Source organism: Hordeum vulgare, chromosome 5H (genome assembly GCF_904849725.1).
Source record: "Hordeum vulgare subsp. vulgare chromosome 5H, MorexV3_pseudomolecules_assembly, whole genome shotgun sequence".
Classification (NCBI taxonomy): Eukaryota; Viridiplantae; Streptophyta; class Magnoliopsida; order Poales; family Poaceae; genus Hordeum; species Hordeum vulgare.
In genome coordinates this window covers 570,588,366-570,606,290 of record NC_058522.1, presented here as the reverse complement: position 1 = coordinate 570,606,290, position 17,925 = coordinate 570,588,366, and the positions used below count along the sequence as shown (strand labels likewise).

Sequence of the window (17,925 nt, the reverse complement as noted above, 5' to 3'; positions counted from 1 at the left end):
AAGTGAGAAGAAGCTCACGGCATCAAAATGAAGATAGGGAGAGATGGACAACCATTCCAGATTGGGCGAGACGAGATCAGGGAGGCCCAACCTCACTAGATTGTAGAGGGCTTGGCTTCTAACTATCTGGGATGCACACAAGTCTCTTACTCGCCATTGCAAAAGCCATGAAGAAGCATCATGATTGGTTCAAACTCAGGAGGAGTGCATTGAGATAGTGCGAGCCCTTTGATGAAGAGTATTGCGGCTGCTCGAGTGGTAGCATATGCTTGTTCGGCCGATGCCGTTGACGACTATGTCCGCGTTGGAGAAGATACAGTCTTGGAGGGCGTGATTGAGATATTTGGGCCAAAATACTTGAGGGCACCGAACGATGAAGGCACCGAGAGACTTTTGGCTTTGAATGAAGAACAAGGATGGTCTGGGATGCTTGGATCAATTGACTGCATCAGTGGCATCTCCATGGCACTTCATAGTTGTGCTTTTATCATGCGCTTTCATCATCTGAACCCTTTTGTGTATTTGAATTTGAATAATTCATTTTGTAAATTTTAAATTTTTAGGGCCTCTTTGATTTGTAGGATTCTCAAAATGCAGGAATAGGAAAAACGTAGGAATAGAGTGGCATGTACTTTTCTACACTATAGGATATGGAAATGTGTTTGATAGCACAGGAAAAACAAAAGAATTCTATAAAGAGGTTTGAGTGGATGGAAAAATTCCAAAGGATTTCAATCCTATGAATCAAACGACCATCGTAGGAAAAAATCCTAAGGATCCAAATCCTTCAAAAATCCAATGAAATTCCTTTGTATCAAAGGAGCCCTTAATATACGCGAATTGTGTGAACCTTAATTATTATGTTGGGATTTAATATGTGTGCAAATATGTAGTTGAAATGTAGACTAAGACTAGAAAGATTTGAGATTTTTTTCTAAAGTCCAGTTTAGGGGATCAGTCAGAAATGACACCTGTTTAGAGGAGCAAATATTTACACTCGGGGGTGCCTCCTCTAAATTATAGGAGGTTGGCTAGAGATGCTCTAAGATCATCCTTGGACTCCGCATAGTCAGTACAACAACAATAGAAGATGACATAGTCTGAATTGCTCATCCTAGGATTATTAATTTTTTTGCTTGAATAGGATTATTATTTTCTAAAAAAAAAAAATCTAAACCTCATCCTAGGAACTGAACTGCATTTCTCAGAAGCACTAGGATCGTGACATATATCCATGCAGCTTCTAGTCAACTTGAGAAAGCACGGCTCACCTTGAGATGGACAGAGATGATGAGAGGAGACTTTGAAGGTTTAGAAAATGGAAGAAATTTGACAAATTGCCCCACCTCTCCACCGTAATAGCGTCAGTGGTAACCAAGGTTATGCCAGATTCTCATGAGAAATTCGCATCATGTCATCCAGCCATTTTAAATCATAGGGATCGATTTAAGCGGGACAGGCACGATATGCCATCCCTGCTCATCAATATCCCCTGTCGACGGCCAAGTCAAAAAATCTTTGAGATGCTTATTAGCAACGACGATTAGTTTATGCATCATGCCGTTCATTCTGTCTTGTCACTAACACAACCGCACACAAGTTGACAAGTAGCGTACTAATTAACACGTTAGTGTGGTATATAGCTTCTCAATTAGCTCTGGTGCCTTTGACAATTTCTGTTAAAATACCGTACACTAAGTGTGCAAATGTTTTATACTTATATCTTATTTTTTGAAAGGTTAGAGTCCAACGGAATATTTTCCGTTCACATTTGCCTATGAGGCTCTCGTAGACTCTTACAAGATATGTTCAAATGAACCAGAACTCACATGGATCACATGGGAGATGTATAAGTTCTGATTGTCAGTGAGGACTTTTTGGAGATTTCCTTCAGGACCATTATGCTGTGTCTATCATCACGTTCAGTGTGGGTAGGTACCAACACAACCTAGACCTAGGAATCAACTGATCGGTATTTCAAAGTGGCTGCTCAAGTCGATATCAATGAGCAAACGCTTTGGACCAGCCATATTACTCTTCATTATGACATCAATGTACTCAAAATTCATGGCCTGCACACTTTGGACTTCAAATAACACCAACTGGCAGGGCATCATCCCTGCAGCCGCACAAGTTAAAGAGAAAACCATCATCAGCCCAAAATTACAGGACAAGAAGTACGAGTAAGATATGAGCTCTACGATACATACAAGGGTCCTCTGCTCTCTTCTCGCCCTGTATGAGAGAGTCGCTGCCGCTTCCTCCCAGGCCTGTTGAAGTTTGATGGGGCGGCATGACAAGCATTTTGCATACCTATCTCTGGCTAGTCAAGAGATATGATAGCAATCATGTCATAACAAACTAGTACTCTGAATTCAGGCCCATATTAGGAGAGTGCAGACATCTGGCAGCTGATTGATCATACCAATTTAAAACAAGGGGCAGAAGTAACAAGTCGTTAATTATACCCCACCATACCTCAAGCAGTTTCAGAAACTTCAACACGCACAAAAAAGTGGTCTATTATGATTCAAGTTTTAAGTACTACTGTCGGACGACACAAGTGAAAACTGAAAAGTGGGCTAATTGGTACAGATTATCGATCCTCGGTGTGTGCTTCAGCAAACAACACCTCCAGTCATATCCGACTTAACATGGGCTAACAAGATGATAACTATCCAGACAGAAATGAATGAAATGTAGCCAAACCAAATGTATTGAGGGCACATACATACTTTGGTATTAACAAGAGTAAGAAAGAAATCCTTGTCAGACTAAACACACTATGTTAAGGAGTAAATCCTAGTTGGTCGTTCTGGAGATCATGTCATACTAGTCTATAAAGATCTCCTTAAAAGGAAAAATAGTAAGACGAAGCAACTGATTCCGTAGGTCACCTGGAGCAGGCCATTCTAACGGCATTTAGTCCAGGAGGATCCATTCCAGCAGCTTGATATCTCCTCCCAAAGAAAGGTATCCCCATTTTATACCTCAAAGGAAGCACTACCTTTTCTTCGGCACAGATCTTAACATAAATGTGCAGTCCAGCAGTCAAGGAACTCATTCGGCATCTCATCTGGAGCAGGCCATTCCAACCACATTTAGTCCAGGAAGATCCATTCCAGCAGCTTTCATCTGATACATCATGCTGGTGGCCTCTCTGTACCATCCACCACGTGCATACCCCAAGGCCATGGCGTTCCAGCACACCACATCAGGCTTGCCACCCACTGCCTCAAATGCCCTAGCAGCATCTGCAAGATGCCCTTGCCTCGCATACATGTGGACTAACCCAGACACGACGAACTGGTCTGTTTCCACACCGTGCTTGATGGCGTCGCCATGCAATTGCTGTCCGTAGAACCTGCAGTTCTCTGATTCTGCACATACCGCAAGGATAGTAGACAGGGAGAAGCTGCTCCTGGCGACTCCAGAGGACACCATGTCACTGAAAACGTAGATGGCCTCGTCCAGTCCTCCGTCTCGGTGGCAAGCTGTTATGAAGCTAGTCCATGCTGCCTCAGGCACTGGCTCCTGCCAAGAACACTTCATGGTCTGAAGCACTTGGCGTGCAATGTCATGTCGTTTGCCCGCACAGTACAGCTGCAGCAGCGAACTACCGGTATCACCACAAACCCTCTTTGTCTTGACAAGAAGCGCATGTACCTGCTCGCCAAAGCCCCTTAGTGTGCTCATCCGAGCACATGACCGCAGCACCGCCACAATGGCATGGCCGAGCAAATCACCAGTGAGCCCCTGTTCTTCATGACACATGCGGGTGAAAAGCCTTATCGCTTCGTTATGGAAACAACCATCGGAGTAGGCCGACACCATGGTCGCCCACGTGATGCCATCCTTGACGGGAATTTCGTCAAACACCTTGCGGGCGGCCACCATGTCGCCACAGGTCGCAAAGGCAAGCAGCAGCCGGTTGGCCAGCGGCAGGGGGAGGCCAGGCGCGGCGCGTGTGGAGACGACGTGGGAGTGCACGGCGGCGACCTCGGCGGCGTCGACGGAGTCCCTGAGGAGGGAGACGTAGACGTCCTCGTCGGGCACCACGCCGAGCAAGTCCATCAGCCTGAGCACGTCTCCGGCGCCCGAGGACGACGACCCAGAGACAGAGGACTCTGTCGCGTCCGTCGATGGTTCACGGCGGCCGTCTTGCTTGGCGTTGCTGGGGGTGTCGTTGGAGATGGGGAGCCTTGGGCGCGGGCGGAGAGGCGGTGGCGGCGGTGGTTTAGGCGGCTTCGATAGGGCCGACAGCCGCTGAGTTCTTGTTGTTGCCGTGGCCAGGGAGGCGGCGGCGGCGCTAGCGAGCAGAGCGCGGCGGCGAGGGAGGTGCGGAGCCGCGGCGGCGGTGCCAAGCGGCTTCGCGAGGGAGCAGCGCGCCATGTCCCGTGAGGCCGTGAGCAATTGGTGGGTCGGAACTGGGAACAGGGAAGGCTTATGCGCGTGCCTTTCCTTTTTCCCTTGTGCCCGATATTCATGATATATTTTTTTCGAATACACACAATCAAGCGTATCATCGCATTAACCGGATACAAGGCCTTTCGGCAATTACAGCCCTAATCACGAGGATTAGCCTCCACAATCAATACCCAAAGACAGACCCTGCCTACCATGATCCAAGCTTTCCTAGTCTAACCTTATGCCAAAGACAATAAAGCAAGCCACACAACAATCTAGTCACGTCACAACCAATGTCGAGATTTCTACAACAAGATCAAGACCAAAGGCAAACACAAACCAACGCACCGCCACCCAATTGAGCCAAGAGAAAGTCGGCAAGTGAATGACAGGGCTTGGGCAGACCAAGGAAAGATGACATTGAGAAAACACCGGAGATGGCGTACATTGTGCCAAGGAGGCCCACGCCCAAAGAGTCGTCGACCTAGACTCGAGCCGCACCGTCGATGTTCCTCAAGCAACAAGACAACGCCTTCAAGAAGGTAACGACGCCTTGGCGCCGCCGTCGCCCGGTTCGAAGGATGGACCAAGGGTTTCCCCCGAGCTCGAGGAAGGTAGTCCGATCGGGTCCAAGACAACGCCTTCAGGAAGGGAAGGCGCCCGCGGGCGTCGCCGTTGTCAGCCTCATCGAAGCAGGGATTTCTACCAACCCCGATCATAGAACCCATCACACATCAGAGCAGCGAAAGCAGATCAACCGCCACATCCCTGGAGAGTCGCAGTTTGCATCACAGTAGCTCCACTAGTACGCCGGCCAGATCCTTCCACACCGGCGCACCACCACCATCGTGGCGTTGTTGCGCCACCTTCCAAAGTTGCAGCTCGCTGTCACCACCACAGCTCCTCCAACCGAGGGAAGGGACCCCACGCACCCCAGCACACACACCAGGGCCCCTACACCGCCAGATCAAGGCATCCCGCGCCAGATCGACGATGCCAGCCCCAACGCGGCCCCACACACCCCGGAGAGAGGCAACACCTCTGCCGAGTCCCGGGCCGCCGCTCCGCCTGTAGCCTAGGTAGCCAAATCTGGCCGGGCCAGATCGAGCCAGCCCAGCAGCCACAGGCCGCCGCACCCTGGCCAGAGCTGGCCTAGGCGAGCCGCAGCCATGAAGCACACCAGCCACCGCAGCAAGCTTCGCCGCAGCAACCAGGCGCCATATTCATGACATGTGTGTCACAATGAACAGCTGACCATACAACTCGTCTGGTCGTACTTACAAACCAGCTCACACCATCATGTACGGATACGTATTAAAATGTTCACACGTTCGGACACAGCTACGACGGCCTACATGTTGACCTAACAACAGGCACTTATTCTCATCCCGCACGTGTGACACGAAGCAATTCCGCTCTGACACTGAAAACCGAAGTTGCACCAAACACCGAATACCATATTAAATTGCCACCGAACCGACAAACCATACAACCGAATAAACACACAAATCGGTTAAATTGGTTCCATTCGTTGCGGTTTTTCGGTTTTCGGTGTGACTGTGCCCACCCCTAGGTGGTGTCATGCCATCGAGGAGGCCGGCTTGACGGTCAGCCGAAAGGAAAGCAGGGGCACTGGGTACAACCCTAGCTAGCTCGTGGCCTTCTTTGTTGAGGCCCGTGGGCTGGTCGCGACACTGGAGCAGGGCACTTGAGGACGATCGTCACGAGAGCATGCGGACCGGCTAGGGTTGGCATCGCCTTTTTTAGTTTTTTTGACATGTTGCTGGCCTCGTTCGTTTACCTTAGAACATGTGTGCGTGGGTGGGTTTCTTTCCTGTTCGTTTTGATGAGACTTGCATATGTTCATTTACCAGCTTGGTCGCTAGTTCGTTTGGAAAAGAATCGGCATAAATCGGCAGGTGGGATTTGATTGCTGAAAAATCGGGGCGAGGAGATCTTGCAAGGGTGTGGAGATCGAGGGGCTGGTTTGGTTGGATAAGAATCGGTAGAAGTTAACAGGTGGGATTTGATTGCGAAAAAATCGGGGTGAGGACATTTGTGCAGATCGAGGGGAGTTGTGATGGGACCAACGACGTACAAATTCCAGAGTAGAGATTTTCCTCTGCATCGAAGATATACGAGTGTAAATAAACACAGCTGTAAGTAGCTGGTTACCCGCGTAGAGCCCAACTAGGCATTCGCAGAAAGGAAGAGGTCTGTTTGGTTGCCTGATTTTACTGTTGGGCCTGCATCACACGCTTCTCAAAGCAGCCCAGAGCCTGGCTCGCTGAAAACGCTCGGATCGACAGTTTCTCGTGAGCTAGGCTGAGTGCGGCGTGAGGTCGCATGAGCGGGTGCGACGCGAGGCCAAGGGGATGGCGGGAGATGGCACCAAATTAGCCTCACCCCCCTTTCTACTCGCTCACCCATAGCCACTTTCTTCCCTACTGCCTCACCACCGGCGGCGGTTGTGATTTTAGATCAGCGCTAGAGGCAGCGGCGACGGCGGAAAAGACGGCGGTGTTTGCGGCGGATTTGGTGCTCCCCTTGCTGTTGGCCATGGCTACCCCTACGGCGTCCTCGTCTCCGATGCCGGTAAGCAGCACCCCCTCCCCCTTTGTTAGGTCGGTGGTTAGGCCGTTAGGCAAGGTGTAGGATCAATTTCCCACTGAACGAACCGTCGATGTCGACTAGGTTATGGACGAAACAAAGAGTCTGATATTTCAAGCAGCAGCACTGATAAGTGTGATTCAGGCATGGGTCATGTTCATGCTCCAGAGAGATGTTCGTCGTGTTCGGAGACCTTTGATCCGCTATGGTCCAATGTTTATCCAGGATCAGGAGAGGATCCAAAATCTGAACTACATCTACAACTGCAATGACGTCGAGGCTCTGTGGATGCTTTGAATGAAAAGAGCACCATTTGTCAGGCTTGTTGAGTCCTTCAGGATCAGGGGGCTGCTACAAGATAACATCAACACCTGGGTGGAAGAGCAAGTGGCAATGTTCCTCCATGTTGTTGGCCATAACCACAGGTTCAGGGTCATTCACAACACGTTCAGGAGATCACTAGAGACCATCTCTAGGTACTTCAAGCATGTGCTTTTTGCTGTTGGGGAGCTTAAAGGAGAGATGATCAGGAGACCATCTGTCCGGACTCCACCCAAGATTCGAGGAAGCCCAAGATGGTATTCATACTTCAAGGTGAGCATTGACAATATACACTCTTCATGGCTTGATATGCTTGTATTGTTCAAGTTGAGCACTAGCACAGGCTTGTGATAACATTTTCAGGATTTCATTGGGGCAATAGATCGTACTCATGTCACTGCGAGAGTTACTGGGTCACACTCTGCAACATACAGGGGAGGAAACAATACACAAGCTAGAATGTGCTTGCTGCTGTTGACTTTGATCTGAAGTTCACATATGTGTTGGCTGGCTAGGAGGGGTCAGCGCATGATGCTAACATTCTCAGTGATAGCATGATTCGACCTGATGGGATCAATATCCCCGACGGCAAGTTCTACCTTGGAGATGTTGGCTATGCATGTCGGCTCGGTGTTCTTCCACCCTTCAGGAAAACCAGGTACCATCTCAACGAGTTCAGTGGTAGGAATTATCCTAGGACTGCACAGGAGTTGTTTAATCTCAGACACTCCAGCCTTAGAGTAATTGTTGAGAAGGCATTTGGAGCACTGAAGAATAGGTTTAAGATCCTGGATCAGAAGCCATTCCACCCATACCCCACTCAGTTTAAGCTTGTTCTTGCTTGTTGCATTCTGCATAACTAGATCCTCCAGTGGGGCTTTGATGAACACGTGCCTGAGGAGGAAGAGGTTGAGCCTGGCCATGTTATTAGCTCCGGCCATGGTGTGGAGGCATTTGACAATGATGCTTGTAAGAACAAAAGGTTGGAATGGGCACATGCAATGTGGCTTAACAGAGGACAATGCATGATTTGAAGAAGAGGAGGAAGAAGAAGCAGCAGCACCAGAAGCAGAAGCACAAGAAGAAGAGAAACATCTGGTAGCAGCAACACCGATGAACTGTCCCCTATGAGTATCATGGTTACTAGGTTGCAACCTCATAGGAAGTTGGATCATGCAGCTCCAAAATTGGTTACCAAAAAAGTTGCATCATCTAGTACTAAAGTTACACAACATAGTAATAGAGTTGCACCATATCAGAAATAATTTGCTATCCATGATGGTAGCTACACATGGCCCCAATTTTTATCTCTAATTAGTTTGATAAATTATTTTGAAATATGAAAAATAACTCTATAGTGAAAATATCGTTGCTTTGGACCGGCTAGGTAAGCAAACATGCAATTATGCGAAAAGAAGGAAAAAAGATCGAAAGAAGTGAAAAACGTCCTTTGTGTCAGAAAGGTAACAAAAAAGAGAAATAAAGTGAGAAAAGGTCATTCATATACAACAAAAATGCATTTGTACCAATGCCATTGAAACCTGACACGTCGTATATAAAAAGACACTTATACTAAAGGGTGTGTAGCTACCACCATGCATCGGAAATCGCCTCGCCAAAGTTGGCATGAAAAAAATTACATCGGAACATACTCATGAGAGATCTAGTTTTAAAGATCTCGTCGCGAGGATTCCAGCGGTGAAAACGGATCTGAGTTCTGATGCACGGTTTGAAAGTTATGATTTTTCAAAATTTTGAAAACTCAAATAAATGCACATGGGATGTATCTCTCCAATCTCATGCTGTGTTCATGTGTGGTTCGCATGCAGTTTTGTCGTTAGCGTCGGCCTCTCACTCTCGCCAAATAGTGTGCGTCCACTTTTAAGATTTCAGGATATTTTTTTATCATGTACCTTAGCTGGGTTTTGTTTTGTTGTACCGCAAAAAACCGAATGAGACCTCAGTTTGGATTTTCCAGGTCGGTCCGATCTAATTCGGTTTTTAGAACTATCGACGTACCCCGTCCCCCGCGTCGCTCCTCCAGGAGAAATAGGGTCACCCTGTCGAAGCCCCTCTGCATGCTTTATTGGACAGCCGACAATACCACTCCGAAGGATCCTCGAGGATGAGGAGCTAAGGAGGGCCGCAATTCAATTCCTAAATTTACTTGGAAATCCTCGTCGCAGGAGGAGATCAAGCAAGTACTCCCACCTCACGGAGTCAAAGGCCTTGCGAATGTCGAGCTTGAAGAGAAGGGATGGGGTCTTTCTCTTGTGAAGGCGTCGGGCAAGGTTGCGGACATGCAAGAAATTGTCGTGGATGCTTCTTATTTTGATTCTTATTTTGATGGAGGCGCTTTGGACACTAGAGACGAGATCCGTCATATGTGGGCCTAGCACTAGTAGAAAAGAGGGCTTTGGCCTGGACCCTTTAGTCCCGGCCTGGCCCGGCCACGTCGCCCCAAATCGCATTGCCTCCCACGAGGCTTTGGTTCCGGCCTGTAAGGAGCCTTTAGTCCCGGTTTGTGTCCCAAACCGGGACTAAAGGGCTACGCGGTGTGCAGCCCGCATGTGCGTCACCTTTAGTCCCGGTTTGTGTCTCAAACCGGGAGTAAAGTCCTCTGCCTATATATAGCACAACCCCCCTCTCCCCTCTTCCTTGCATTTTTCTTGGATGGAAGAGGGTGGGTGTGTGCTAGCTCTCCATTTTTTTCATGCACTAGAGGTGTTTGTTGAAATGTGTGTTAGAGCGATGCCGCTTCAGTTCACCGAACACAACTACGATATCAGATGCCTGAGCCACGCTTAAACCTCTTCCTCTTTATTTCTACTTATTCTAAAAGTTAGCAACTATATTTCCTCGTTTAGACCGTGCGGTACTAATTTTTAGGATCGTGATTGTATTTGATATACTGTCGTATAATGCAGATGAGCCATCCATGGATGTACGGTGATCGACGCACGGCCGCTTACAGAGAAGGCGTGCATTCTTTTCGAGATGCAGCCGATGCGAACAAGCATGGTGGTGGCTTTATGTTTTGTCCATGTGTTGAATGTCGGAATGAGAAGGATTACACTTCCTCAAGAGTCATTCAAAGCCACCTGCTTTGGTCCGGTTTTATGTCGGGCTATAATGTTTGGACCAAGCACGGAGAAAGAGGGGTTATGATGGAAGACGACGATGAAGAAGAAGAGAACGATGATGACAACTACCGATCTATGTTCCCTGAGTATGATGATACCGCAATGGAACACAATGAAGAAGAAGATCAAGATGAAGAAAGGGAACCAGATGAGCCCGGTGATGATCTTGGCCGGGTCATTTCTGATGCACGGCGAGGTTGCGACACAGAAAAGGAGAGGTTGCAGTTCGAGCAGAGTTACAGGACCACAACAAATTGTTGTACCCAACTTGTGAAGATGGCCAGAAGAAACTGGGTAGCACACTGGAATTGCTGAAGTGGAAGGCAGAGACCGGTGTGACTGACTCGTCATTCGAAAAGTTGCTGGTACTGATGAAGAAGATGCTTCCAAGAATGAACGAATTGCCCGCCAGCACGTATGAAGCAAAGAAGCTTGTCTGCCCTCTAGGATTAGACGTGCAGAAGATACATGCATGCCCTAATGACTGCATCCTCTACCGCGGTGAGAAGTACGAGAATATGGATAAATGCCCGGTATGCACTGCATTGCGGTATAAGATCAGAAAAGATGACCCTGGTGATATTGAGGGCGAGCCACCCAGGAAGAGGGTTCCTGCCAAGGTGATGTGGTATGCTCCTATAATACCACGGTTGAAACGTCTATTCAGAAATAAAGATCATGCGAAGTTGTTGCGGTGGCACATGGAAGATCGTATGAAAGACGATAAGTTGAGGCACACCGCTGATGGTCGGCAGTGGAGAAAAATCGAGAGAGAGTTCCCGAGATTTGCAGCTGACGCAAGGAACTTATGGTTAGGTCTGAGTACAGATGGCATGAATCCTTTTGGGGAGCAGAGTTGCAGTCACAACACCTGGCCCGTTACTCTATGTATCTACAACCTTCCTCCTTGGTTGTGCATGAAGCGGAAGTTCATTATGATGCCAGTGCTTATCCAAGGTCCAAAGCAACCCGGCAACGATATTGATGTGTACCTAAGGCCATTAGTTGATGAACTTTTACAGCTGTGGGCCGAACCAGGTGTACGTGTGTGGGACGAGCACAAACAAGAGGAATTTGACCTTCGAGCGTTGCTTTTCGTAACCATCAATGATTGGCCTGCTCTTAGTAACATTTCAGGAGAGTCAAACAAGGGATATAATGCATGCACGCACTGTTTGGATCATACAGAAAGTATATATCTGGACAAATGTAGGAAGAATGTGTACCTGTACAATCGTCGTTTTCTTCCGCCCAAGCATCCCTTAAAGAAAAAAGGCAAGCATTTCAATGGCAAGGCAGAACCCCGGGGGAAGCCTGTCATCCGTACTGGTGCTGACGTATTTGATATGGTCAAAGATTTAAAAGTAATCTTTGGAAAGGGTCCTGGCATCCAACCTGTTCCTAACGGCCCTGATAAGCGCGTACCCATGTGGAAGAAGAAATCTATATTTTGGGAGCTACCCTACTGGGACGTCCATGAGGTCCGCTCGGCAATCGACGTGATGCACCTGACGAAGAATCTCTGCGTGAATATTCTAGGCTTCCTGGGCTTGTATGGGAAGTCATAAAGGAAGAGATGGCATGCATCCAGGGCAGTTTCAAGGGCGTGCCAGCTACGCTCTTACTAAGGAAGGGAAGGAAATCTTCTTTGAAGTCCTTTTCAGTATCAAGGTCCCGACTGGCTTCTCGTCGAATATAAAGGGAATCGTAAATATGAAAGACAAAAAATTTCAAAACCTAAAGTCTCATGACTGTCACGTGCTTATGACGCAATTGCTTCTGGTTGCATTGAGGGGAATTCTACCGGAAAATGTTCGCCTGGCAATTGTGAAGGTATGTGCATTCCTCAATGTAATTTCTCAGAAGGTAATCGATCGAGAAAGTCTATCAGGGTTACAGATTGATGTGGTCCAATGTCTGGTCAGCTTTGAGTTGTTGTTCCCGCCATCCTTCTTCAATATAATGACACACCTCCTAGTTCACCTAGTCGAAGAGATTAGAATTCTCGGTCCTGTGTTTCTACACAATATGTTCCCCTTCGAGAGGTTCATGGGAGTCTTAAAGAAATATGTTCGTAACCGTGCTAGGCCAGAAGGAAGCATCTCCAAGGGCTATGGAACAGAGGAAGTCATTGAGTTTTGTGTGGACTTTCTTCCTGACCTTAAGCCGATTGGTGTTCCTGAATCTCGGTATGAGGGTAGGCTGACAGGAAAAGACACACTAGGAAGGAAAGCAAAAGTATGTATGGACGGGCATTCTTTCTCTCAAGCACACTACACAGTTCTACACAATTCCATCGTGGTGGCTCCGTATATCGTGAGACACAAGAATATTCTACGCTCCGAAAACCCGGGGAAGGCTGACTCTTGGATTAAAGGGGAACACGAGAAGACTTTCGGCAGTTGGTTGCAGACACATCTCATGAATGACGACACCGTTGGAGATCACATGTACTGTTTGGCCAGGCCACCATCTTCGACTATATGTACTTTCCAAGGGTATGAGATAAATGGGAATACATTTTACACGGTTGCCCAAGATAAAAAGAGCACCAACAAAAATAGTGGTGTCCGCTTTGATGCAACAGACGAGAATGGACACTGTTTGGAAACATATTACGGGTACATAGAGGAGATATGGGAACTTGACTATGGACCTACTTTTAAGATCCCTTTGTTTCGGTGCAAATGGGTGAAGCTGACAGGAGGCGGGGTAGTTGTAGACCAAAAGTACGACATGACAACAGTGGATCTCAACAATCTTGCGTACATGGACGAACCATTTGTCCTAGCCAATGATGTCGCTCAGGTTTTCTATGTGAAGGACATGTCTACAAAAACGAGAAAAAGAAATCAGCAAAAGAAGATATCGTCCGATGAGCCAAAACGCCACATAGTTCTTTCAGGGAAAAGAAACATCGTGGGAGTAGATGACAAGACAGACATGTCAGAAGATTATAATAAGTTTCATGAAATTCCACCCTTCAAAGTGAAAACTGACCCAAGCATCCTACTGAATGATGAAGATTCTCCATGGCTACGACCCAGAAGAAAACAGAAATAATAGATAGGAATATTGGTGCAATAATGTAATAATGTATTAAACCTTTTATGTAATGCATGTATGGAATGTACTAAATTTCAAACACTTTTCATTTTCATAGTTTTGTCAAATTCTCAAATATGCAAAAAGAATTTTAATAAACCTTTGTAAGAGATGAGTTCTCGTTCGAAACGCTGATACTTCGAGAGAGATTGTCCGTTTTGTACATGAAGTGCATCCAGTTTTTGTCGTAGCCCTCTCAACTTTTTAACACATGCTATGTGGGTGAAATGATGATAGCATGCCAACTTTCAACATTTTCAGAGTTCATTTAGTGCTTTTCAATTTCAGGGTCAACTAGGTCAAAAAAATAAGTAAATGCACGAAGAATACCAAATGAAGTGAGAAATTGTTGAAATTTTGTGATGTGCCTTTGAATGGTGCATTTTGAACACACAAAAAGTATGGAGTTCAAATAAATTCAAAAAAATGAAATCCCTTTGTAAGAGATGAGTTCTCGTTCGAAACCCTGATACTTCGAGAGAGATTGTCCGTTTTGTACACGAAGTGCATCCAGTTTTTGTCGTAGCCCTCTCAACTTTTTAACACATGCTATGTGGGTGAAATGATGATAGCATGCCAACTTTCAACATTTTCAGAGTTCATTTGTAGTGCTTTTCAATTTCAGGGTCAACTAGCTCAACAAAAAATAAGGTAATGCACGAAGAATACCAAATGAAGTCAGAAATTGTTAAAATTTTGTGATGTGCCTTTAAATGGTGCATTTTGAACACACAAAAAGTATGGAGTTCAAATAAGTTCAAAAAAATGAAATCCCTTTGTAAGAGATGAGTTCTCGTTCGAAACCGTGATAATTCGAGAGAGATTGTCCGTTTTGTACACGAAGTGCATCCGGTTTTTGTCGTAGCCCTCTCAACTTTTTAACACATGCTATGTGGGTGAAATGATGATAGCATGCCAACTTTCAACATTTTCAGAGTTCATTTGTAGTGCTTTTCAATTTCAGGGTCAACTAGCTCAAAAAAAAAGTAAATGCAGGAAGAATATCAAATGAAGTCAGAAATTGTTGAAATTTTGTGATGTGCCTTTGAATGGTGCATTTTGAACACACAAAAAGTATGGAGTTCAAATAAGTTCAAAAAAATGAAATCCCTTTGTAAGAGATGAGTTCTCGTTCGAAACCTTGATACTTCGAGAGAGATTGTCCGTTTTGTACACGAAGTGCATCCGGTTTTTGTCGTAGCCCTCTCAACTTTTTAACACATGCTATGTGGGTGAAATGATGGTAGCATGCCAACTTTCAACATTTTCAGAGTTCATTTGTAGTGCTTTTCAATTTCAGGGTCAACTAGCTCAAAAAAAAAGTAAATGCACGAAGAATACCAAATGAAGTGAGAAGTTGTTGAAATTTTGTGATGTGCCTTTGAATGGTGCATTTTGAACACACAAAAAGTATGGAGTTCAAATAAGTTCAAAAAACTGAAATCCCTTTGTAAGAGATGAGTTCTTGTTCGAAACCCTAATACTTCGAGAGAGATTGTCCGTTTTGTACACGAAGTGCATCCAGTTTTTGTCGTAGCCCTCTCAAGTTTTTAACACATCCTATGTGGGTGAAATGATGATAGCATGCCAACTTTCAACATTTTCAGAGTTCATTTGTAGTGCTTTTCAATTTCAGGGTCAACTAGCTCAAAAAAAAAGTAAATGCACGAAGAATACCAAATGAAGTCAGAAATTGTTAAAATTTTGTGATGTGCCTTTGAATGGTGCATTTTGAACACACAAAAAGTATGGAGTTCAAATAAGTTCAAAAAAATGAAATCCCTTTGTAAGAGATGAGTTCTCGTTCGAAACCCTGATACTTCGAGAGAGATTGTCCGTTTTGTACACGAAGTGCATCCAGTTTTTGTGGTAGCCCTCTCAACTTTTTAACACATGCTATGTGGGTGAAATGATGATAGCATGCCAGCTTTCAACATTTTCAGAGTTCATTTGTAGTGCTTTTCAATTTCAGGGTCAACTAGCTCAAAAAAATAAGTAAATGCACGAAATATACCAAATGAAGTGAGAAATTGTTGAAATTTTGTGATGTGCCTTTGAATGGTGCATTTTGAACACACGAAAAGTATGGAGTTCAAATAAGTTCAAAAAAAATGAAATCCCTTTGTAAGAGATGAGCAGCAGCAAACTTCTGAACAAGATATGTGGCCGCATACTTAGAGCCAAAATGCTGTTTATATACATAACACAGGGCAAATGTTAGAATGACACAGGCGTATAGATACTTGGGAGATTTGTTGCTATTTATCTTATCAAATGATAAGGATGCAATTGAGTAACTCACAGAAAGAACAGAAAAATGTTTTCCTTGGACTTACTAGGATGGGAGAACATTCGTTGTCATGCTGCCACACAGTGGTCTTGCTCATGATAGAAACATAAAAGGGCGGTTTGAACTTAATCTCCTCAACTTTCTCCAGGGATTTCATATACTGCACTGGTGTTAGAAAAGCTCTGTTTGATAGAATGAACAAACGCTCAGAAGTGCCCTCAGAATTCTCAGAGATTTCATGTTCTAAAGAGTACTCTTCACCTGGACAAGTTTTCACATGATTAGACAGATATAATGAGAACTCAAGTGCACATGCATTCTAGCAACAGTTTAGTACCATCGGTAGGTGGTTCCTCCTTAATGCCGCCCATCTTGGCACAGGTACTTCCGCGATTTGAGCCAATGTCAGTTCTTCCACCAAGGGAATGATCAATGCTCTCTTTGTGAAGGAGATGGACTGTCACTATGAATCTTCTCTGCTTAACATTTGTCATTGGTTGAAAGAGACAGATATCACCCACCCTAATATGAGTGTCATGCACAAACCTTCCTAAATAAAGGGTGCGCCGGCCATCTTCACATGGAAAGTATTTGATTGCATAATCCTTCTTTATGGTCTAATCGAAAAAAGGAACAAAATGTGATTGTGATGCTGATAAGTTGCTTATGTACTTATATCTGATAGCTGAAGCACTAAGGATCTAAGAAGTTAACGTTGTCATAAAGGCTAAATTGTTCAAATTCAATACACACATAATGCTGATTTAGCAATGCACATGCATGTTGTTGTAAACATATCCTTCAGACGTTTTGAGTTAAAACCAAAATACCGACTTCCCTAAAAAGTATGATAACAAGAAAATGTACGTAGCTACAGAATATTAGCTAAATAAATGACAATGTTGGAGAAACAAAACACGGATGCTACTGTAATGCCACATTTCCCTGATAAGACATAATCCTTCGAGAGCGTCTGAAGATCATCCAACTCCATAACCTCATCCGTAGCTCGATTTTCTCCTGTAGTAAAGAAAATGAAGAGCAAGAGATTAAAGGGTAAGTGGGTAACTGATTTAACTTAAGAACAAACTTAACCTGAAAATTCCTTAGAAGTATAAGATACTGCAGGGGTATTTTCTGATTTATAATTATGGGACGAGCCTTCCTTCACGCATCCATGGGAATCTTGTCCTTTGCCTCCTGACGACTGAGTAGTGCCATCAACGCTCATTTTGTGAAGAATATGCACTTTCACTACGAATCTTCTCTGCTTAACATTTGTCATTGGTTGGAAGAGGCAGATATCACCTGCTCTAACATGATTGTCACGGGCAAAGTTTCCCAAATAGAGGTTGCACCGACCTGCAGCACACACGTCGGATGGCCTGATGCGGAATGTGCATTTCTAGTCCTTTTTCTTCCCACGCAGCTGGAGTATGACAATTGTATATTCACGTGGAAAGTGCTCGAGTGCATAATCCTTCTGTATTACCTAATTGAAAAAAGGAAGAATATGCGATTGTGATACTGTTAAGCTTGTTATATCTGATAGCTTATGTATTAAAGAGTTAAGAAGCTAATGCTATCACTATGAATCTTCTCTGCTTGTTATATCTGATATGCATTTCGTTGCAAACATATCCTTCAGAGTTTTGAGTTAGATCGAAAACGCTGTCCGACTTAAATAACAAGATAATGTGAGTAGGTAAAATTTACATACCAGATCAGCATACCGTTGTACGTTTGACCATGGCCCGTGGGTGCTAGGACTGAATGTTTTGTACTCTGATAAGAAAATAGGAAAATAGTTAATAGTTTGGATAGTCAAAATAATTAATTTTGAAAATAGAAAATAGTTTTGAATTATTTATTCAATTTCAAACACTTTTCATTATCATAGTTTTGTCAAATTCTCAAATATGCAAAAAGAATTTTAATAAACATAGTTTTTAATTGAAAATAAAAAAATTGTTAATAGTTTGGATAGTCAAAATAATTACTTTTGAAAATAGAAAATAGTTTTAAATTATTTATTCAATTTCAAACACT

General features: G+C 44.8%; 1 protein-coding gene and 2 pseudogenes across 1 annotated transcript; 2 read left to right on the top strand and 1 right to left on the bottom strand.

Annotated features, from left to right (window-relative positions):
* Positions 1–2,578: 2,578 nt before the first annotated feature.
* LOC123399367 (pentatricopeptide repeat-containing protein At1g31790) lies at positions 2,579–4,392 on the bottom strand. The gene has a single exon (XM_045093783.1). It carries the CDS (start codon positions 4,390–4,392, stop codon positions 3,073–3,075), a length of 1,320 nt encoding a protein of 439 aa, XP_044949718.1. The 3' UTR covers positions 2,579–3,072.
* Positions 4,393–7,104: 2,712 nt separating this feature from the next.
* Positions 7,105–8,372, top strand: LOC123397362 (annotated as a pseudogene).
* A 1,974-nt stretch (positions 8,373–10,346) lies between these two features.
* LOC123396519 lies at positions 10,347–13,517 on the top strand (annotated as a pseudogene).
* The last annotated feature ends 4,408 nt before the right edge of the window (positions 13,518–17,925 follow it).